Source organism: Moschus berezovskii, chromosome 21, assembly GCF_049115385.1.
Source record: "Moschus berezovskii isolate FMDL1 chromosome 21, NW_MosBer_1.0, whole genome shotgun sequence".
In the NCBI taxonomy this organism is placed as follows: domain Eukaryota; kingdom Metazoa; phylum Chordata; class Mammalia; order Artiodactyla; family Moschidae; genus Moschus; species Moschus berezovskii.
The window spans coordinates 25079043-25101658 of NC_142480.1; the positions used below are offsets into that span (position 1 = coordinate 25079043).

Sequence of the window (22616 nt, forward strand, 5' to 3'; positions counted from 1 at the left end):
GGCTTAAAACTCAACATTTAGAAAACTAAGATTGTGGCATCTGGTCCCATCAGTTCACGGCAAATAGATGGGGAAACAATGGAAACAGTGACAGGCTTTATTTTTGGGGGCTCCAAAACCACTGCAGAGGGTGACTGCAGTCATGAAATGGAAAGACGCTTGCTCCTTGGAAGAAAAATTATGACCAACCAGACAGCTTATTAAAAAGCAGAGACATTACTTTGACAACAAAGGTCCCTCTAGTCAAAGCCATGGTTTTTCCAATAGTCATGTATGGATGTGAGAGTTGGACTATAAAGAAAGCTGAGCACTGAAGAATTGAACTGTGGTGCTGGAGGAGACTCTTGAGAGTCCCTTGGACTGCAAGGAGATCCAACCAGTCCATCCTAAAGAAGATCAGTCCTGAATATTCATTGGAAGGACTGATGCTGAAGCTGAAACTGCAATACTTTGGCCACCTCATGCGAAGAGTTGACTCATTAGAAAAGACACTGATGCTGGGAGGGATTGGGGGCAGGAGGAGAAGGGGACGACAGAGGATGAGATGGCTGGAAGGCATCACCGACTCGATGGACATGAGTTTGAGTGAACTCCGGGAGTTGGTGAGGGACAGGGAGGCCTGGCGTGCTGCGCTTCATGGGGTCGCAAAGAGTCGGACACGACTGAGCGACTGAACTGAACTGAATGACAGCTTAGCAACTTTTTGGAAGACAGACGAGGGCGGAAGTCAGACTGAAAAGGGAGAACTGTGAAAGCAAGGCAGTAGCGCGAGAAATAAAGGCAGAAGGGTTTCAGGCTACGAGGTTGGAGGGATGTCGAATGCTAGTGTCTGGAGACCTACTGGCCCTGATCGAAGGCTACAGGTCCCTCAGCATATAGATTTCTGGTTTTTCACGTCACAACGTGAAACACGGCACGTGGAGTGTTCATCTCACATACTGCCACTTATAAGGGTGCTGACTGCAACGTCCAGTAATAAGGTGGCGGTTTCCTATGTTCCAAATGGGAACATGTTCCAAATGGGAACATATTCCTGTTGCGAAGGGCAGCAGGAGGACTCGGAAGTGCGGGCGGAAGTTGGGGCGGAAGTTGTGTCGGAGCACTTTAGGGAAGGACCTGCGAAGTAAACAGTTATTCGGCAGACGCCTGTGGATGGTATCGGCGGGGCCGGCCACCATGAACCGCCTCCAAGACGACTATGACCCGTACGCAGTGGAGGAGCCTAGCGACGAGGAGCCGGCTTTGAGCAGGTGGGCCCCTGCCCCGCCCCGTCCCCCTGCCTCTCCTCGGCCCCCGAGGCTTCGGACCAAGGTCAGACCTCAGCCTCCCGACTCGCTGCGCTTTCCGGGCCCGTGCGGATACACCGTCCGGCGGTTCGGGACCCTGTGGCACCCCGCTGTCGTCTGTGGGACTCCGTCGGGGTTTCTGGTGAGGTCTTGCAGTCACGGGGGAGGCAGGATCGAAATTGGCGCAGGGAAGGGCCATAGTCCATATTGTGGAATTACGCGTAAGAATCAAAAGCCGTGAGGTCGAATCCTGCTTCTGCAGCTTACCAGCACTGTGACTGAAGGCAGATCCCTTATCCTCGGTTTCTCGTTTATAAAAAGGAAGTATAATAAGCAAATCGCGAGTTTGTTGTGAGGCACTTGGGACTTACTGTGAATTGAACATCGTGAAGATTAAACTGCCGTAAACAGAAATTAGGGGGTAATTAATTTTTTTTCTTTTTGAGCATGTATTGTATGCTTGCTGTGGGCTACAGAGATGAGACATAAGATTTTTGTCTTCGAGAGGTTTAACGGTAAAGTAGGGGACATAAGATAGATACGTATCTTGCGAGATAAATCTCGGAAATAAACGTGTATTGCAGAAGAGCGCGGTAGAAAAAGATGACCTGGGATAGTTACAGATGAAATTCCACGGGAATTTCCAGAAGGGAGGGATTAATCCTGCCTGGGGGGAACTTGCAATTATGTTGACTAGAGATTTCCAGGCAAGCTTAGCCATTTTTAAAGCTGTCAGCAGATCCTGTTCATAAACTTTAAAACATTCTGTCCGACTAGTTTTCTGTGAAACTGTTTTTCCTTTAATCACAGTGCTTCCTTATAGTATCCTGGGGAGGGTTTATAGGCGTGGGAGATCAGACTGCTGTGAAGGTTTCTGTTGTGGGAAGTGAGGATGGAATCCAGGATTCCCTTATGAAGAGTTTGACTTATGGGCCCAGTCTGTGAAAGTAGGCCTCAATTAGTATTTCAGTTTGATTGGTTTCAGTGTTTCCTGAACTTGAGTTATTCTTCCATTATCATCCCCATATTCACCCTTGTTATTATTTATTTAATATTTTTCTTTAAGTCAATTTACATTTTTGTAGTTAAATGCCTTCTTTTTTTTTGGCTCACAGTTTGTGGGATCTTAGTTCCCTAATCGGGGATTGAACCTGTGCCCCCAGCATTGGAAGCACAGAGTCCTAACCACTGGATCACTAGGGAATTCACATGTAGTTAAATATTTGTAAGGAGATTTTATATTCCTGTGATAGTTGCCACTGGTAAGGTAACTGTAAATATAAATACTTTGAAAACAAAACAATGTTATTAGGCTGTATTGCCTGCTGAATCCAATGCTTGTTTTCGAAAGGGAAATTGTGTTAGAGAGGTGTTTAAGAGGTGTCTGTCAGGATTTGATTTTTACTCTATTTAGAAGTGAATCCTTTATTGCCTGTTACTATTTCATGGAAGCTGGCAGAATACGTGAGTCTCCGGAGTAAGAGACACCTCACAGTAGAGCAAGCAGTCTGAGCATCCCGTTTGTGTTGGTTGCTCTTGCTTCCAGAGGCCCAGATGGCTGCTACGTGTTCAGTGGGTTGGTATCATAGCTGAGGACCACTTGGGCTTGGAGAATGCTCCTTTTACAGCAGGCAGTAAATATGTCACTAGATGCCAGTAACCCCTCCTCCCACGTCCCAGTTGTGACAATCAAAAATATCTCTAGCTATGCCAGATGTTCCCTGGGAGGCAAAATTGTCCCCAGTTGAAGAGTACGGTGGTAGTTCAAGGGTAATAGTGAAAGATAAGGCTGAAAAGATAAGTTGAAACCAGATTGTGGAAGATTCTTTTGAATGCTGTACTCAGAGTTTTGGTCATGGATGATTTTCTTTTGGATTTGGGTAGTGATGTGATAAGAGTTCTTCAGGAATAACATGCTGACGTCAGGGTTCAGGGTGGAAGGAAGCAGAGGAGTTTTGAGACCTGGAGATCCTTAGGCCTTGGTGGTACAGGCAGAGATAAGAGAATGTGAGTGAATATAGAGGTGATGGAGAAAGGGAGCATGCTGGTCAGGATGGGGAATTTTCTTGGGAGTAAAATCTGGATAAGGCCTCTGTCATTAGCAAAATTGATTGGCATGAGTTGTATTATTCTTGTTTACCTTCTGGTGTATTAATAGAAGAGAAAAATAGTGAAGCAAAACCCATGAATAGTCTGTAACTATTCATCATACTATGAGTAATTGAACATTATATATGTACTATTGACTGTATTAGAAATGTCTTAGGCATTTCATCTTGATAACATTTCATTTCTTCTGATACCTGGTTTAATTCCATACTGCTATTGATGGGGAAACAGGCACAAAAGGCCAAATTGGCATAAACTGCTCAGGAGAATTTGGAATATAATTTAGGTCTCTCTCTCTCTTTTTATAGTTCTCTGTAGCACTGTGCCTTTTAAACTGTAATATTTACTTGCTGTCTGTTAACATTTTGTGTGGATATTTTAGCTTTATATATATTAAGTTTTATTTAAGTATCCAGAGTTTAAAACAAACACCCAGTAAAATTTTCATTGCTGATGGAATTACGAATTGGCGCAATACACTTGGAAAGTAGTGTGATAATTCCAGAAGTCAGAAAGATGTTTGTGTCTAATTTTAGACTTTTAACCTAAGGAAATCAACACAAGCAAAATTATATATCCAGAGCTATTCATTGTATGTGTTTAATAGCAAGGACAAATAACTATACAGCATCTGCAAGAGGAAATGGTATGCAGACATTAAAAAATATGTTTGGAAATATGCAGAAATGGTTGAAGTCAGAAGAGCTGTATGTAATGACAGCTGAATCCAGTGCAACCTTATAAAACTTAAAATTGTTGAGCAGTGGCATGATAGGTGTTTTAAGTTATTTTAATACTTTAATATTCATGTTCTTTGTGATTTAAATGTGTTCTAGTTCTGAAGATGAGGTGGATGTGCTTTTACATGGAACTCCTGACCAAAAACGAAAACTTATCAGAGAATGCCTTACTGGGGAAAGTGAATCCTCTAGTGAAGATGAATTTGAAAAAGAAATGGAAGCTGAATTAAATTCTACCATAAAAACAATGGAGGACAAGTTATCTTCTCTAGAAACAGGTAAACTTTTAGTTAGATTTTCACATAGATATTTTTCAAAGCTCCTACTGGCGGAGACCCTTATTTGCATCCTGTTGTGTCCCCAGCACTTTCAGTCAGTGCCCAGTAAACGCTTCTTGAGTGAACAAATAAATGCACTTGGCAACCTGAGCGTAGTTTTCTTTCATCGCTAGTGCAGAATTTTCCTGTGGTGCAGAAAGAGACTGATAAGCACTGTTTACAGCGCTTTATATGATTTCCTTTTGTACTTGTTACCCTAGGATAAAGAAAGAAAGACACATTAGCTTATAGAAGTACTTTTTAGGTTATATAGCACTGATATAGCAGATTGAGTAATGTGTCACCACAGATTCCTGTCTTATTTTAGTAAGTAATGAAACATACTTAGTTCTGGTGTGTGGTCTGTTCTGTAAAATGTACGTGACTGGAAAACTGTTTTGTGAAAGTAGGACTCCTCAGCATTTCCATATTGTTATGCTGTATATTAACTGTTAAGAATTGAAAGAATATATGATAATGATAAAAGCAAAGGCAGATGTTAATTAAGAGGAAGAATTAGGGATGTAGGCACATGATGACAGAAGTATAGGTAATGTCATGGCACTAGGCACTATTGAGGAGAGGAAGAACATATCCTTGACTCATTCCTCCTGACTCTTTGTAGAGCTCTTATCCTCTTTTTTCTAAAGTCCCTTAAAACAACATGTTTATTTCCTGTTCTCTACAGTATACTGCATGGCTGAAAGGTAGAGATATTTATGGTGGTAACTTGAAAATATGGCTATTTTGTTTAATTAGATGTGCTTTTATCATTATCATATGTGCTTTCAGTCTCTTTCTGGCAAGAGAGGAAGAATAATTTTCTCATGATTTGGAACACATATTTGAGGACGAGAAGTTCTCTGTAATTGCATAGGGCACAGAGATCCAGTAAGTCATTGACTCCAGTAAGTCATTGATGTGAAAGTATTTTTCCACTGAAATGAAATTGGAAATGAGCTGATAGCAGTTTGAAGTGATGGAAGAACGTATGGAGATTTTTATCTTGTCAATTCTGTATCTTTTAGTCTTTAAAATTCCTTTATGATTTGACTAGGGTCTTCAGGAGATGGGATAGTTGGAACAGCTCCAACAAAGTACTATGACAATATATATTTTGATTCTGATTCTGAAGATGAAGACAAAGCAGGTAAGGAACATGTTTACCAGGTTTAGCAGTTATATTTTATGAAAGTTTTACCTGGCAATTTGATATTAGGTTTTCCCTTTGAGTTTTATCTTTTAAGAAATTGCAGGCAGTTGATGTGAAAACAAAAGCAGGATTGTACATAGAACAGATGGAAACACACACACCTGAGGACCTGGGACTAGGGCAGCGTGCAGAGGCACATCTGGGGAGAGGAAGAGAGTCCTGACTCAGTATCTCTCTCCTTAAGGCTCTTGGCCTCCTTTTCCTTCAGGGTTCTTTAGCACAGCAGCATTTGCTTTCACAGCTGCAGATAATTTCTAGATTTTACTCTCTTGTAGAGTTTTCCCTAAGTTGTTGCTTTTTTTTTAAAAAAAATCAACCTCTCTGTTCTTTGAAATTGATTTTGTATAAATTAAAATATATTTTTTTTGGCTGTAGTGTGTCTTTGTTGCTGTGTGCAGGCGTTCTCTAGTTGCGGCGCGCAGGGGCTATTCTTGGTTGCAGTAGTGGGCTTCTTGTTGCAGTGGCTTCTCTTGTGTAGCATAGGCTCTAGGCACCGGGCTGAGGCTTTAGTTGCTCTGCGGCATGTGGGATCTTCCCAGATGAGGGATGGAAGTGGTGTCTCTTGCATTGCAAGGCAGATTCTTAACCGCTGGACCACCAGGGAAGCCCCTGATTTTGTGTAAATTTTGAGCAAAGTTGAACATAATGACAAGAGCTAAAACTAACTTAATTATATCAGTAGTTATGATGGAATACATACATAACGTATTTATAAGGTAAAGAAATGATTTTATATTTTTATATATTGTTGCATAAATACTGACCTGCTCAAGTAGGTCTAGTGTATGTAGCTGATCATAGTGTTTTTTTTCCCCCCCACTCATTTTTGTTCTGATTTCAGTAGCATTTTATGTATGAGAATTTATAGAAAATTTCAGATATCAAAAATAGTTTCTAAGGAATTCACTGGTGGTCCAGTGGTTGAGACTTCATGCTTCCACCTCTGGAAGTCTGGGTTTGATCCCTGGTCTGGGAGCTAAGATTCTGCAAGCTGAGCAGTGCAGCCAAAAAAAAAAAAAAAAATTAGTGTCTATTCTTGACTTGATTTGAGTGGCTTTTTTGACTCTGACTTCTCATTATTTGAACTCGGTTCTGAACTTTATTTGAAGGAATAGTTTAAAGAAATTTTTTAGGAAAATAGAAAAAATGCACACCTTAGGAAAAAGGATTCTTCATTTTGTGTAAAAGAGGTGTGAATTTTAGACATGCTACTTAGCCATATTCTTAACATTTTCAAAATTAGCACACGTGACCAAGAAGAAAAAGAAGAAACAACACAGAATTCCAACAAATGATGAATTACTATATGATCCTGAAAAAGATAACAGAGATCAGGCCTGGGTTGATGCGCAGAGAAGAGGGTAAGAACTTAAATTTAATATTTCAGATCTTTAGGGAAAATAATTAAAAGATGATTTTCACTGTACTCACGTTTCGAATGTATGTGTGTATGTTTATAGGGACTTTGCTGGTGGCTAAGATGGTAAAGGATCTGCGTGTAATGCAGGAGACCCGGGTCATGCATAAAGAAAGTTTGAGGAAAAAACTACTGAATATTTTGAAAATGAAAAGCAAATTTCAGTCAGGCCTTTGGTTATTTATTTATTTTTATTTGAAATATAACATCATGGACTCAATGGACATGAATCTGAGCAAACTCTGGGCGATAGTGAAAGACAGGGAAGCCTGGGGTGCTGCAGTCCACGGGGTCACAAAGAGTTGGACACGACTCAGCAAGTGAACAGCAACAACATAGCTGATTTACAATGTTGTGCCAATCTCTGCTGTACAGCAAAATGACTCAGTTATAAACATATATACATTCTTTAGACCATTTATTTTTTAAAAACCGTTGTTGAATTCAAACTGTTGTCGCTAGTCAAGTCTCTCCCTTCAAGAAACAAAGCTGACTTTTTAAAAATAAGCAGTATAAAATTACTTACAGATTAAAAGTTTATATGGGAAATTCTCTGGGGATCCAGTGGTTAGGACCCCATGTTTCCACTGCTGGGTGCTCAGGTTCGATTACTGGTTGGAGAACTAAGATCCTACATGCCTCAGCATGGCCAAAAGTAAAAGAGTTTATGTGGATTAAGAGTGGATGTTATGTTTTCTATTTGAATACTTGAATCATGTTTACAAATTTGACTTTTTTAAGTTGAGGTAGAATTCACATGACTTAATGTTAACCATTTGAAAGTTAACATTTAGTGGCATTTAGTAGGGTGTTCACAGTGGTGTGCAACTGCTACCTGTGTTTATTTCAGATCATTTCCATCATTCCAAGAGGAAACTCCATACTCTATTTCAAATTTGATTTGGTAAAGATCGATTTATCATAAAAATGAAAGCTGAAAGCTTATCACTATTACCTAATGTTACCCTAGCCTGCCTGAGCTTCAGAATCACCTGGTGAGAGTGAAATGAAAACCCTTGAGTCTTACTCCAGGAGGTTTTGATTCATCGAGGGTGGGGCCCAGGAATCTATAGTTGTCCAGTCCAGAGGGAATGTAGTGCTGTGTGGGTCTTTGTGTACCACCTTTTAGCTTCCACTCTCCCACTTTGTCCTTTTCTCCTCTCCCAGTTTCATCCATGTACCACTTACAGCTGCCTCTTGCATTTATGTGATGAGTAGTGTTCACACCTCGGAGAAGGCAATGGCAAGCCACTCCAGTACTCTTGCCTAGAAAATCCCATGGATGGAGGAGCCTGGTAGGCTGCAGTCCGTGGGGTCGCTGTGAGTCGGACACGACTGAGCGACTTCACTTTCATACATTGGAGAAGGAAATGGCAACCCACTCCAGTGTTCTTGCCTGGAGAATCCCAGGGACGGGGGAGCCTGGTGGGCTTCCGCCTATGGGGTCACACAGAGTTGGACACGACTGAAGTGACTCAGCAGCAGCAGCAGTGTTCACACCTATAGTGTGAAATGAACATTTTAAGTGCTATGAGTGCTGTTGAAATAATTAAGGAGCTTATGATCTAGCTCCTGATTCTGGTAACAGAATTTGTCAGTGATTTAAGAGGGAATGTATTTTCATTTTTACATAATCTTGAGAAGTAATATCTTATTCACATTCCTATGTCAAGTAGTAGTTGCCTTTTAAGACCACGGAAACCTGCTTCAGATAATGAATTCAGTACATTTTAGGCACCACAAGGACAGTGATCATACCTGTCTTGTTCAGTGCTGTATCCCGAGCATCTTGCACAATGTCATATGGACACTCACTATCTGTTGAATGAATAATTTAGTTATTTTCTTGGGGTTTGAAATTTTTCAAGCATTTGGAGGTATTTAAAAAAGGTCAGTCTTCATTCCAATCCCAAAGAAAGGCAATGCCAAAGAATGCTCAAACTACCACACAGTTGCACTCATCTCACACGCTAGTAAAGTCATGCTCAAAATTCTCCAAGCCAGGCTTCAGCAATATGTGAATCGTGAACTTCCAGATGTTAAAGCAGGTTTTAGAAAAGGCAGAGGCACCAGAGATCAAATTGCCAACATCCACTGGATCATGGAGAAAGCAAGAGAGTTCCAGAAAAACATCTGTTTCTGCTTCATTGACTATGCCAAAGCCTTTGACTGTGTGGATCACAATAAACTGTGGAAAATTCTGAAAGAGATGGGAATCCCAGACCACCTGACCTGCCTCTTGAGAAACCTGTATGCAGGTCAGGAAGCAACAGTTAGAACTGGACATGGAACAACAGACTGGTTCCAAATAGGAAAAGGAGTACGTCAAGGTTGTATATTGTCACCCTGCTTATTTAAGTTATATGCAGAGTACATCATGAGGAACGCTGGGCTGGAAGAAGCACAAGCTGGAATCAAGATTGCCGGGAGAAATATCAATAACCTCAGATATGCAGGTGACACCACCCTTATGGCAGAAAGTGAAGAGGAACTCAAAGGCCTCTTGATGAAAGTGAAAGAGGAGAGTGAAAAGGTTGGCTTGAAGCTCAACATTCAGAAAACGATGATCATGGCATCTGGTCTCATCACTTCATGGGAAATAGATGGGGAAACAATGGAAACAGTGTCAGACTTTATTTTTTTGGGCTCCAAAATCACTGCGGATGCTGATTGCAGCCATGAAATTAAAAGACACTCCTTGGAAGGAAAGTTATGACCAGCCTAGATAGCATATTAAAAAGCAGAGACATTACTTTGCCAACCAAGGTCCGTTTAGTCAAGGCTATGGTTTTTCCCGTGGTCATGTATGGATGTGAGAGTTGGACTGTGAAGAAAGCTGATCGCCGAAGAATCGATGCTTTTGAACTGTGGTGCTGGAGAAGACGAGTCCCTTGTACTGCAAGGAGATCCAACCAGTCCATTCTAAAGGAGATCAATCCTGGGTGTTCATTGGAAGGACTGATGCTAAAGCTGAAACTCCAATATTTTGGCCACCTCATGCGACGAGTTGACTCACTGGAAAAGACTCTGATGCTAGGAGGGATTGGGGGTAGGAGGAGAAGGGGACGACAGAGAATGAGATGGCTGGATGGCATCACCGACTCTGTGGACATGAGTTTGAGTGAACTCCGGGAGTTGGTGATGGACAGGAAGGCCTGGTGTGCTGTGGTTCATGGGGTCGCAAAGAGTCGGACGCGACTGAGTGACTGAACTGAACTGAACTGAACAACAATTATGAAATATATACCACATGTTCTCAGTATTTTTCCCCACAAAAAAGAGTTTAGAAAGTAATGCCAAATGATTTTGTGTTTTGCAGTTCAGTTTTTTGATGTTTTCTATAAGCCTGTTTTAAGAATATATCCTTTTATACTTTTGTGTCTTTGTAAGTAAATTCATACTTTGTTTTTTCAATCAGCACATTTGTTGAGCACTTACTATATGCAAAGCACTGTTACAGACTCTTGAAATACAAAAGGGAACAAAACAGACTGAGATTCTTAGGCACTTAGAACTTACAATGCTTGCTTTTTAAAAGTAGCTTTATTGATATGTGTGTGTTTAATTAGTAGACTTTTTTAGAATAATTTTAGATTTACAGAAAAATTCAGCTGGTAATACAGAGAATTTCCTTATTACTCCCCCTCACCAACAGCAAGACGACCTGACCACTGGACTGCCAGGGAATTCCCCCAGATTTCCTTAGTCTTTATCCTAATATCCATATTCTCTTCCAGGAGCACATCTGGGATACCATGTTGCATTTAGTTGTCATGTCTACTGAGGCTTTTCTTGGCTATGAGTTTCTCAGACTTTACTTGGTTTTGATGACTTGAACAGTTTTGAGGAGCATGGATCAGGAATATTGTGGGAGGCTCCTCTATTGGAATTTATCTAATACTTTTCTCATGATCAGACTGGAATTAAGAGGTTTTGGGGAGAAAGACCATAGAGGTAAATTGCCATTTTCATCACTTTGTATTGAGGGCACATACTATCCAGCATGATTTAGTTTCTCAGCTGTAAAGTTACTCTTTCCATACATTTTTGTACCTTCTGTTTGGAAGGATGTCATTATATTTAGCCTAGACTTAAGGAGTCTCGAATTATGTTCCACCTCCTTTAGGGGAGAATATCTTCATAAATTATTTGTAATTCTTACATATGGGAGATGTGTCTGTTCTCCCCCATTTATTTACATATTAAGTCATTTATGTCAGCATGGAGTCATGGGTATTTGTTTATACTTTGCTTATAATTTAACACTGTTTTATTTCAGTGCTCTGATTGTTTTGATTTCAGTCATCAGGGGCTCTTTGAGTTGGCTCCTGTGCCCCTTTAACATACTTGTCTCATGGATTTTTGGTTTTGTTTTTTCTTTTTGTGCACCGCCTTACTTTCTGGCACTACAGGATCTTCTAGGTCTACCTTATGTGTCCCATTCCTAGAATTAACCATTTCTCTAAAGGCTACTGATTTCTTTTATTGGAAAGTGGCATTAGAAAGGAAGATCTGGCTTTAATGTGCTTCACCCTTCCTCTTTCTTTCTCTGTTCTAGCTACCATGGTTTTGGAATACAGCGACCACGTCAACAACAGCAGCCTGTTCCAAATAGTGATGCTGTCTTGAATTGCCCTGCCTGCATGACTACACTGTGTCTTGATTGCCAAAGGTAACTGATAAAGGGTAACATCACACACATACACACACATGCATGAAAATAAAACCACTTGGTGGTCCTTGTTTAAATCTGAAATAGACTTTCAGGGTACTTAGGAATTGTGATAAAGTTCTGTCCTCATATATCCCTTGTGCTGCATGACTAATCTTTATACAAATAATTTTGATTATATGTAGTCTAACTAGCTTTTCTAATAAGTACTTGCCAGTGCTGATAAGGATTCAGTAAAACTGCGTATATGTTGTAGGATGATGAAATCTCTCAAATAGACTCTTATTTTTTTTCTGTTGTGATAACATAAAATTTACTATTTTAAGCATTTAAAAATGTTGCTGTAGGAGTATTTCATTTGAATATTCAATTTATTGTCAGCTAGACCATTTAAGAATTTAAAAAAATCTTTTCCCAGCTTTATTGAGATGTAATTGACATATACCATTGTATAAGCTTTAGGTATACAGTATATAGTGTAATGATTAGATATTCAAATATATTGCAGGATGATTACCACAATAAGGCTAGTTAACGCAGCCATCACCTTACATAGTTCCTTTTTTTGTGTGGTGAAAACTTCTAAGATCTACTCTCATCATTTTTCAAGTATGTAATATAGCGGGAGGCTTGGGTTTGATCCCTGGGTTGGGAAGATCCCCAGGAGGAGGTCATGGCAACCCACTCAGTGTTCTTACCTCGAGAATCCCTGTGGACAGAGGAGCCTGGTGGGTTATAGTCCATGCAACTGCAAAGAGTCAGACACAACTGAGCAACTTAAGTGTACACACACACAGACACACACACCCCACACAGTCTATGCAATTGCAAAGAGTCAGACACAACTGAGCAAAGAGCTTAATCATTATAACTGGAAGTTTGTATCTTTTGACCACCTTCATCCACCTACCCTCCCCCACCAACTTTATGAGTTCAGTTTTTTTTTTTTTCAGATTTCACATATAAGTGAGATTGTACACCATTTGTCTTTCTCTTTCTGACTTATTTCACTTAGCATAATTCCTTCAAGCTTCATCCATGTTGTTACAAACAGCAGGATTTTTTTTCTTTTTAATGGCTGAATAATATTCTATTGTGTGTATATACCATATTTTCCTTATTCATTCATCAGTCGATGTTGTTTCCACATCTTGGCTGTTGTAAATAATGCTGTGATGGGTTTTTGGGAGGAAGACCATGGAAGTGAATTGCTGTTTTCATCACATTATATCATAGGCAACAAACTATCAACATGATTTATGGCTATTAATGTTGACCTTGATCACCTGGCTGAGGTGAGGACTCAGATACCTCTTTGAGATAGTATTTTCATTCCTCTGTATACATTCCCAACAGTGGAATTGCTAGATCATATGACAGTTCTCTTTTTAACTCTTTGAGGCTCCTCTGTACTGTTTTGCATGGTGGCTGTACCAATTTACACTCCTACCAATAGTACACAAGGGTTCACTTGTGTTATCTTTTGAGTTTTTGATCATATCTATTCTGTGAGTTGATATCTTACTGTAGTTTTGAGGTGATAATCTTACAGTAGTTTTGATATGTAGTTCCTGATGGTTTGTGATAATTGAGTATCTTTTTGTGTACCCGTTAGCCATTTGTATGTCTTTTTTGGAAGAATGTCTATTAAACTTCTTTGTCCACTTATTAATTGGATTTTTTTATATTGAGTTCCTTATATATTTTGGAAATTAACCCCCCATGAGATATATGATTTGCAAATATTTTTTCCCATTCCATAGGTTGCCTTTTTATTTTGTTGATTCTTTCTTTGCTGCGCAGAAGCTTTTTAGTTTGATGTAGTTCCATTTGTTTATTTTTGCTTTTGTTGCTTGTGCCTTAGGTGTCAGCTCCAAAACATTGCCAAGACCAGTGTTAAGGAGCTTTTTTTTATGTTTTCTTTTAGGAGTTTACGATTTCAAATTTTAAGTTTTTGGCTTTATTTCAAATTAATTTTTGTGAATGGTGTAAGTTAAGGGTCCAATTTCATTTTTTTGTCTATCAATACCCAGTTTTCCCAATACCATTTATTGAAGAGATTGACTTTTCCCCATTGAATATTCTTGACTCCTTGCCAAATATTCGTTTATGGTACACGCATGGGTTTATTTCTGGGCTTTTGGTTCTGTTCTGTTGATCAATGAGTCTGTTTTTTTATGCCAATCCCATACTGTTTTGATTACTGTAGCTTTGTGGCATAGTTAGAAATCAGGAGGTGTGATACCTCTAGCTTTGTTCTTCTTTCTCAAGATTGTTTTGGCTATTTGAGGTCTTTTATGGTTCCATACAAATTTTAGAATCTTTTATGTTTCTATGAAAAATGCCATTGGAATTTTGATAAGGGTTGCATTGAATCTATAACATGGCTTTGGGTAGCATGGACATTGTAGCAGTATTAATTCTTCCAGTCTTTGAGCATGGGATATCTTTACATTTGTTTTCTTCAGTTTCCTTCATCACTGTCATAGTTTTCAGTGTATAGATCCTTCACCTCCTTGATTAAATTTATTCCTAAGTATTTTATTTCTTTTACGTTATTGTGAATGAGATTGTTTTCTTAATTTCTCAGTTTGTTGTTAGTGAAAATGCAACAGATTTTTGTTGATTGCTTGTTTATCCTGAATCTTTACTGAATTTATTAGTTCTAACATTTTCTTATTGGAATCTTTAGAGTTTTGTATGCATAAGATCATGTCATCTGGAATCAAGGATAATTTTACTTCTTTTTTTTCTGTTTGGTTACCTTTTTTTTTTTTTAACCTGATTGCTTTGACTAAGATTTCTTGAAATATATTGAATAGGAGTGATGAGAATGGGCATTCTTTTCTGATGCGGGCTGCATGGCTGGGAGTCATGGCTTCATCGCTGTGGTTCCAGCAAGGCCAGCAACCTTGGGCCTTTGGCCGAAGGAAGGCTCCGGAGGTGAATAAAAAGCTTATTCCTTGATATAGTGCTAGCATACTTGGCCTCCTGCTCCTCAAAGGCAAAATAGTGACGCTAAGCCTGGTTTCACCACCCTCCACCCCCCATAGGTGGTTGGGAGGATTAACTGAGATACTCGGCCTTTCTTCGGCATGTGCAGAGACAGTGAGCAGCAGACCTGCAGGTTGAAGCTTAGAAGTAACGAGTGAAAGTCTGAAATAGATTAAAGATGTAGGCTGTGGGCTTTGAAAAAAAAGTCACATGAAAAGCATCATCCAGAGATGTAAGGATCCTTGTGATGAGATTTCTATAAATGCCTCAGTTTGAGGCCGAAAGGATACTACAGAAAAAGACACTGGCTCATTGCTGGGGCTGCTGCCCTGGACCTGACATGGAATTTCTCTCGTGTGTAATAGAGAAAACCTTTGGAACAGGCCAGGGTGAATGTTCTTTTTGTTTCCCCTGGCCCTTGGGTGGTGCTGAGGGGCAAGGAGACTTTGACATAGGTCTGTTTTCTTTGCTAGGTGTCTACAGCGTGTGAAACAGAACCGACCTGCTTTACTTAAAGCAAGTGAAACCGTTCCTCCCCCATTGTTTGTAATGTATGCTTTCTGTTTTATCTTACGTGTCCCAAAGAGTCCCCACAAGCCTGTGATGGTTCGTTATCCCTGTCTGAACATCTCGACTGAGGGAAAACAGTCTGTTCTGAGGCTTAAGGGGCTGGCCCTGGGCTCTTAAAAGCAATTCAGGCTTTATAAGGGATCAGACGGAATGCACCCCAAAGGGAGTTGTGCTCACATGCCCTACCGAGACCCCAGTCCTGGTGCCCCATCCCTCTGCCACTTGAAAACCAGTGGTGGGCTGCCCTGTCACCCTTTGGCTCTGAGGCCACCGGCTATAAGAGGTGGCAGAAGTGGGCAAGTGGCCCAGATTTGGCTTATGCTCTTATTGTGGAATGAAAGAGTGCTTGCCACATATTTCAAGAAAATGAATGCGCTCTTTGAGACAGAGGGCAATGGAAGACGTATGCTGGCTGTGGCAGTGAGCACACTTCAGGACTATCTGATCTCTCTCTTGCCTTTGTACTGTATCCTGACATTCAGGAAAGAAGGGGTACCATGGCACTAGCATGGTTTCCAGGTGCCTTGAAGTGAAGCAGGGCACTCTTTTGGGGTTAGCCCAGGTCTTGTCTGAATGGCATGACTGGCTTCAAGATTGTAGCAGAGTGGTACTGGGCTTTGTTCCCATTGAAATGCCATGCTTGAAGTGAGCACAGATTGCCTTTCTTTTCTGCTGAAGTTGGGAGTTATGTGCAGCTCTTCATATGTAAGGTCACATATTTGTTTGGTCACCAAGGAAGCTGTATTTGGGGTGGGATTTAAAGAACTAGAAAACGGGTCCAAGCAGCCTACAGCCTAAAGCAAAACTTAGTGGAAGGACATGTTAGCAAGTGGGAAGGTCTGCCTGCTGGGCTCCAGTCTGCTTCTTAGTGGACTTGACCCAAGTGAACCTGGAGGGGTTTTTTGTGTTTTGCTTTTTAAGCTCTGCAGCACGTCAACCCTGGCCCTTGGCAGTGAGAGCGCCGAGTCCTAACCATTGGACCACCAGGGGATTCCCCGAACCTGTATGTTGGACTTCAGAGGGCATCTGAATATAAATGTCCCCAGCACTTGGTGGGTGCTCTTTATTGGACCCCTGCCAAATTCTGTTCCCTCAGATCACTGTTTGCTGGAAAGAGGCATTTGGGACCCACTAGGAAATGGCAACCCACTCCAGTGTTCTTGCCTGGAGAATCCCAGGGACGGGGGAGCCTGGTGGGCTGCCGTCTATGGGGTCACACAGAGTCGGACACGACTGAAGTGACTTAGCAGCAGCAGCCTGCACTGAATCAGTCTGGTTGTGCTTTTCACACACACAAACACACTGGCAAAATGATAGATGGCTTAGAATGAGTTCCTTCAGGATTGCCTCTTGTAAATTAAGGTATAACTAAGAACATTTGCAATACCACACACAGAGTTTTGGTGATCTTGGTGCAGTGGGGGGACTGCAGTGATTGTGAAATGAAACTAATGTGCACGCTCTGTTGAAGACTAAGGGGAAACGTGTTCAACCTAAAAAAAAACATTTCTCAGTGGATTTCTACAGTGTCTTGGGTTTAACTTTAAAGCAAATTAAAACATTTAAAAGTTGAAAAAAAAAAAAGAATGGACATTCTTATCTTGTTGCCTGTTTTAACCTTTTTTTTTTTAACTTTAAACTTTTTATTTTGTTTTGGGGTATAGCTGATTGACGATGTTGTGGTAGTTTCAGATGAATAGCGAAGGGACTCAGCCATATATATATATTTATCCATTCTCCTCCAAACCCCTTCTCATCCAGGCTTACACATAACACTGAGCAGAGTTCCCTGTGCTATATACAAAAGGTCCTTGTTGGTTATCCATGTTAAATATAGCAGTGTGTACCTGACCTTCCAGTGTACAATTCAGTGACATGAACTACAGTACAATTGTACAGCCATCATGACTCTCCATTTCCAGAACTTTTTCATCACTCCAGACAGAAACTCTTTCCCCATAGACAGTAAGTCACCATTCTCCATCCGTACCTATCCCAGCCTCTGGTAATCTCTGTTCTACTTTCCTTTTGGATTGTTCTTTGCTAGTGTTTAGAAACAGCAGATTTTTATGTCTTCATTTTGCACTCTGCAACTTTGCTGCATTAATTTATTAGCTATGATAGTTTTTTGTGTAGTCTTTATAGAGCTTTAAACATATAATATCATGTCATCTCACAGAGAAGATTTTACTTCTTCCTTTCCAGTTTGGATGCCTTTTATTTCTTTTTCTTACCTAATTGCACTTATTATAACTTTCAAGTTGGATAGAAGTGGTGAAATCAGGTATTTTTTGTCTTGTTCCTTGTCTTAGAGGAAAAGTTTTGCCTTTCATCATTAAGTATGATGTTAGCTATGAAATTTTCATATATGGCCTTTATTATATTGAGGAGGTTTCCTTCTGTTAGTTTTTGGGTGTTTTTATCATGAAAGAGTGTTGAATTTTTCAATTGCTTTTTATGCATCAATTGAGAAGATCATGTATTTTTTTAATCCCCTTCATTCTATTAATCCAGATATACTCTTGCCCTTTTCCTCTCCTTTTTTTTTCCAGTAGCCTTATAAATGTCTAACTTAGTCCGTGTTCTAAATCAGTTAACTGAAACTAAATGATGATGCAGGTGGTAGATTTGTTCTAGTCACTGAGTAGCCAGATGTAGTTTTACTCTTACTAGCTAACTTGACAGAGAAGGCAATGGCAACCCACTCCAGTACTCTTGCCTGGAGAATCCCAGGGACGGGGGAGCCTGGTGGGCTGCCGTCTATGGGGTCGCACAGAGTCGGACACGACTGAAGTGACTTAGCAGCAGCAGCAGCAGCAGCTAACTTGAGGTTTATGATCATCTGCAACAATGAATTTTTGTACTCTCCATTTGAACTCTTACGTTTTTTGTATATAAATTGACACCTAGAATAGGAAATAAAGAATAAGTAAAGTACCTTTGTACTTAAGTTGCTTCTCTTTTAAATTAAACCATGCTGCTGTGTTACAGGATTCTATACCCAAAAGAAGTTGCTTCATGATCTAACAGTAGAAATTGGTCTTGGTAAAAATTGTGTTCCATATGAATACAGAATTCCAATATGGTGGAGTATAAATGTAATTTTTATGGTCTCACCTAGAGAAGCACTAGTCTGGTGGTTGGTGGAAGAGGAAAAGATCAGCGTTTAGAACCAATGGAGGCATAACTTGACTTCACTGATTTTAGCCAAATAGATATTTCTGTTGTATGAGGTTTAAGGGGGAGAAAAGGAAAGTAGCTTACTAAGTCAAGAAAAGTAGGAAGACATAAAGTTATTTGAGGAGAACGAAGAAAGCATTATTTATTCTTTAGACTATTGGAGTGAAGCCAAGAGTGGACATTATAAAGTCAGATGTTCTTTAAGCTTTTAAAACTGTAGCTTTTACTAAAATAGTGACCAGAATGGCACCACTTGTAATGAGAGAAGGGCAGTCTCAGGCCACAACCGGAAAAGATGCAGTCAAAGATTTTTTAAACATTACCTCTCAAGTTTTCAACAACTTTTCTTGTCTTTCTGTGTTGGAAGAGCAAATCAAAAACTTCTTTACTGAGGTAAAGTTAGCTTTAGAGCAGTAGAATATATTCATTCTTTATTATCTATTTTTGTAACAGGTCCCTTCTTGTTTTGTTCTCATGTTTTAACTTTGGTTGGTACTTCAGTAAGTTTTTGATAGTCTTAAATTTTTATCTAAATGTGTAACTATTAAAATAGAATGTAAATCCAAATTCTCCGTTTCATTTTCCTCTTAGGCATGAATCATATAAAACTCAATATAGAGCAATGTTTGTAATGAATTGTTCTGTCAACAAGGAAGAGATTCTGAGATACAAACCCCCAGAGAACAGGAAGAAAAGGCGAGGCCATAAGAAAATGAGGTCTAACCAAGAAGGTGCTGCGGAGGAGGCAGAGACAGATGCGGAAGAGATCTATCACCCAGTCCTGTGCACCGAATGTTCCACTGAAGTGGCAGTCTACGACAAGGATGAAGTCTTTCATTTTTTCAACGTTTTAGCAAGCCATTCCTAAATAGCCAAGGTGGCATTTAATTGCCCAATGCTGTATACAAGGCAAATACACAGCTATATTCTTCCTGCCTACTCATCTCAAGTGACATTCTGAGTGGTTATTTGAGGAAGCAGTGTTTTATCTTTATCTTTTTGAAAGAAAATGGTTATCTGCTTACATCCCTCCACTTCCTTTAAAGAAAAAGAAAATTTCCCCAGTTCTGATGGGATTCATTATTCATTCCTTTTTTTGATAGATATTTGGAAACTGGGGCCTTTTATTTATTAAAGCTCTTTAGACTTAAAATGTTCTAGAGTTACAGGTAACTTTTGTTTCAGAGTGTTACTTTTATTTTCTATTTTGGATATACCCTTGGTGTACTTAAACTGGAAACTGTTTCCTCACTTCTGTCTATATTGTTTTTGCTTAGAAGTATGTTTATTTCTCTTCTGCCCCATAGGATAGAGTGAACAGTATTTAGTAACTGTTAGAATTAGGTAGAGTTAGTATGGGGGTGAAGGATGGTACTTAACAGTATTCTAAACTTAATGAATTAACATAGTAAAATAGAAATTTGTGGTAAGGAAGAGCAAACTCACCCTCTAGCTTTAGACCTAAAAATTCTGTTGCTGTCTCTTGTGCTACCATTTATTTCAGAATTGCTGTTGCAAGCAACCAAGGTATGTTTGTTTTTGCTCTTAATAATAGAAAAATCATTAGTGGTAGCTTGGAGGAAATTGCAGTGTAGGCATCTGTACATTTTAGCTTTTTTAAAAAAATATGATTGGACTCTTTCCAAAAACAACATTAGGAAACTCAGGGTCCTCTTGTTATTTTAATAGAGATGTGATAGAGTGAAAAAAAAAATCAGGAGATAGGTTTTAATTCAGGCTCTACCATGCTAATCTTTGGCAAGTCTGTTCCCGTGAGCTCCAGTTTTCTCATCTATAAAATGAAAAGATTAGAGAAGAGCAGTGATTTCTAACAGAGGTCAGGGCTCAACAGAGCTTGAGAGGGACTTCTGCTTTCTTCCTCAGAGAATGATATGCCTCCAGGAGGGAAAACATATCCTCTCCACCTCCCTGCCTTTTGCACTTTTTAAAAGGCTACATATAAGGTGAACTGGAACCAGTAATAGTGTGTTTGTAGGAATGGACGGAGGCAAAAGAATGATAAAGAATTTGCTTCTAGGAAATTTCCAGTATCTTAATATCATAGTTGATCATTTTTGTGATATGCTGATATCTATCCAGTTGAATTGTAGTGCTGGAGAAGATTCTTGAAAGTCCCTTGGACTGCATGGAGATCAAACCAGTCAACCCTAAAGGACATCAACCCTGAATATTCATTGGAAGGACTGATGTTGAAGCTGAAACTCCAATACTTTGGCCACCTGATGCGAAGAGCTGACTCATTTGAAAAGACCCTGATGCTGGGAAAAATTGAGGGCAGGAGGAGAAGGGGTGACAGAGGATGAAATGGTTGGATGGCATCATTGACTCAGTGGACATGAGTTTGAGCAAACTCCAGGAGATAGTGAAGGATAGGGAAGCCTGGCATATTGCAGTCTGTGAGGCTGCAAGGAGTTGGACACCACTGAGCAACAAAAATCCAGTTGAAAGCAATATGTATACTTTTAAATGTTTCAATATATATGCTTTTAAATGTTTCAGTGTATATACTTTTAAATGTTTCAACATATTGCCAGATCATACATTACAGAATAACACTACTAGTCTACTTATTTTAACCTTGTATTTGTCTTACTGTAGCTTTATAAGATTGCTTTCTGTCTTACTATCATTGTCAGGAGTCTGGGCATGGCTTAGCAGTATCTTCTACTGAGGGTCCAAGAAGGTTGTAATCCAGTTGTTGGCCAGGTTGTATTATCATTTTAAGACTTGCCCAGGGAAGATTTCACTAACTGCTGCACTTCCAAGCTACTGCAAATTGTGAGGTTGTGGGACTGAGGTTGCTGTTTTCCTGCTGGATGTAAGTCAGCTGCTGCTCTCTAGAAGTCTCCTGCCAGGATGTATCTATGCTTCTGTTTTGTGTTTTCATGTATATCATTCATGAACCTTTTGTCCCCTGCAGTGGAAGCGTTGCAGTTTCTTAACCACTGGATCACCAAGAAAGTTGTGACTGCTTCTTCTCTGAACCCCTTTTCCTCCTTACCCCTAGATGTTTCGTCCTCACAGTCCCCTAGCCCTCCCTTGCAGGAGTCACTGCCACCCTCCTCTGAACTGTTATGAAATTTAGAAATGAAGGAGGCAGGCAGTTACGGAATGGAGAGAGAAAAGGGAGACCCAACCAGTCCATTCTAAGGGAGATCGATCCTGGGTGTTCATTGGAAGGACTGATGCTAAAGCTGAAACTCCAATACTTTGGCCACCTCATGCGACGAGTTGACTCACTGGAAAAGACTCTGATGCTGGGAAGGGTTGGGGGCGGGAGGAGAAGGGGACGACCAAGAATCAGTTGGCTGGATGGCATCACCGACTCTGTGGACATGAGTTTGAGTGAACTCCGGGAGTTGGTGATGGACAGGGAGGCCTGGCGTGCTGTGATTCATGGGGTCGCGGAGAGTCAGACACGACTGAGCGACTGAACTGAACTGAACCCTGTGTTATCAAATATTAAGATGCACGCATATCCAGTGTTGAATATCTTTTCTCAAAAAACTTTCTGAATGGATTATCCTTGTTTTGGAAATTGACTGTGTTGACTCATTAATGATTTGATACGCGTTTTAAGCAGTCATGCATATGTGAGAATTCTTGAGAAATGTAAAAATCTGATGTGTTAATTATTTTCAAATGTAAGGAAATTAGCATGTTTTGAGAGTCCCTTGGACTGCAAGGAGATCCAACCAGTCCATTCTAGAGGAGATCAATCCTGGGTGTTCATTGGAAGGACTTATGCTAAAGCTGAAACTCCAATACTTTGGCCACCTCATGCGACGAGTTGACTCACTGGAAAAGACTCTGATGCTGGGAGCGATTGGGGGTAGGAGGAGACGGGGATAACAGAGAATGAGGTGGCTGGATGGCATCACCGACTCGATGGACATGAGTTTGAGTGAACTCCGGGAGTTGGTGATGGACAGGGAGGCCTGGCGTGCTGTGGTTCACGGGGTCGCTAAGAGTCGGACACGACTGAGCGACTGAACTGAACTGAACTGAAAGTGAAAAATTAAGTTTATATATGAATTTAATGGAATATTTTTAAATTTTGTAGTTTAATTTTCTTAAATTGGTATCTGCCCTTTTCA

At 40.1% G+C, this 22616-nt stretch overlaps 1 protein-coding gene across 1 annotated transcript; it reads left to right on the plus strand.

The window, feature by feature from the left end:
- The first annotated feature begins 1089 nt into the window (after nucleotides 1-1089).
- Nucleotides 1090-22101, plus strand: EAPP (E2F associated phosphoprotein). Its single transcript, XM_055418231.2, has 6 exons — nucleotides 1090-1250; nucleotides 4232-4413; nucleotides 5510-5602; nucleotides 6909-7026; nucleotides 11641-11754; nucleotides 19090-22101. Exons 1-6 carry the CDS (start codon nucleotides 1153-1155, stop codon nucleotides 19364-19366), a joined length of 882 nt encoding a protein of 293 aa, XP_055274206.2. The 5' UTR covers nucleotides 1090-1152; the 3' UTR covers nucleotides 19367-22101.
- The last annotated feature ends 515 nt before the right edge of the window (nucleotides 22102-22616 follow it).

What these genes read in the sequence shown, in the direction of transcription:
- EAPP (XM_055418231.2), top strand. Translation starts at nt 1,153, where the DNA reads ATGGTATCGGCGGGGCCGGCCACCATGAACCGCCTCCAAGACGACTAT. An exon ending in GAGGAGCCGGCTTTGAGCAG is followed by an intron (nt 1,251 to 4,231) that starts GTGGGCCCCTGC and finishes AATGTGTTCTAG; the next exon opens with TTCTGAAGATGAGGTGGATG. An exon ending in GTTATCTTCTCTAGAAACAG is followed by an intron (nt 4,414 to 5,509) that starts GTAAACTTTTAG and finishes TGATTTGACTAG; the next exon opens with GGTCTTCAGGAGATGGGATA.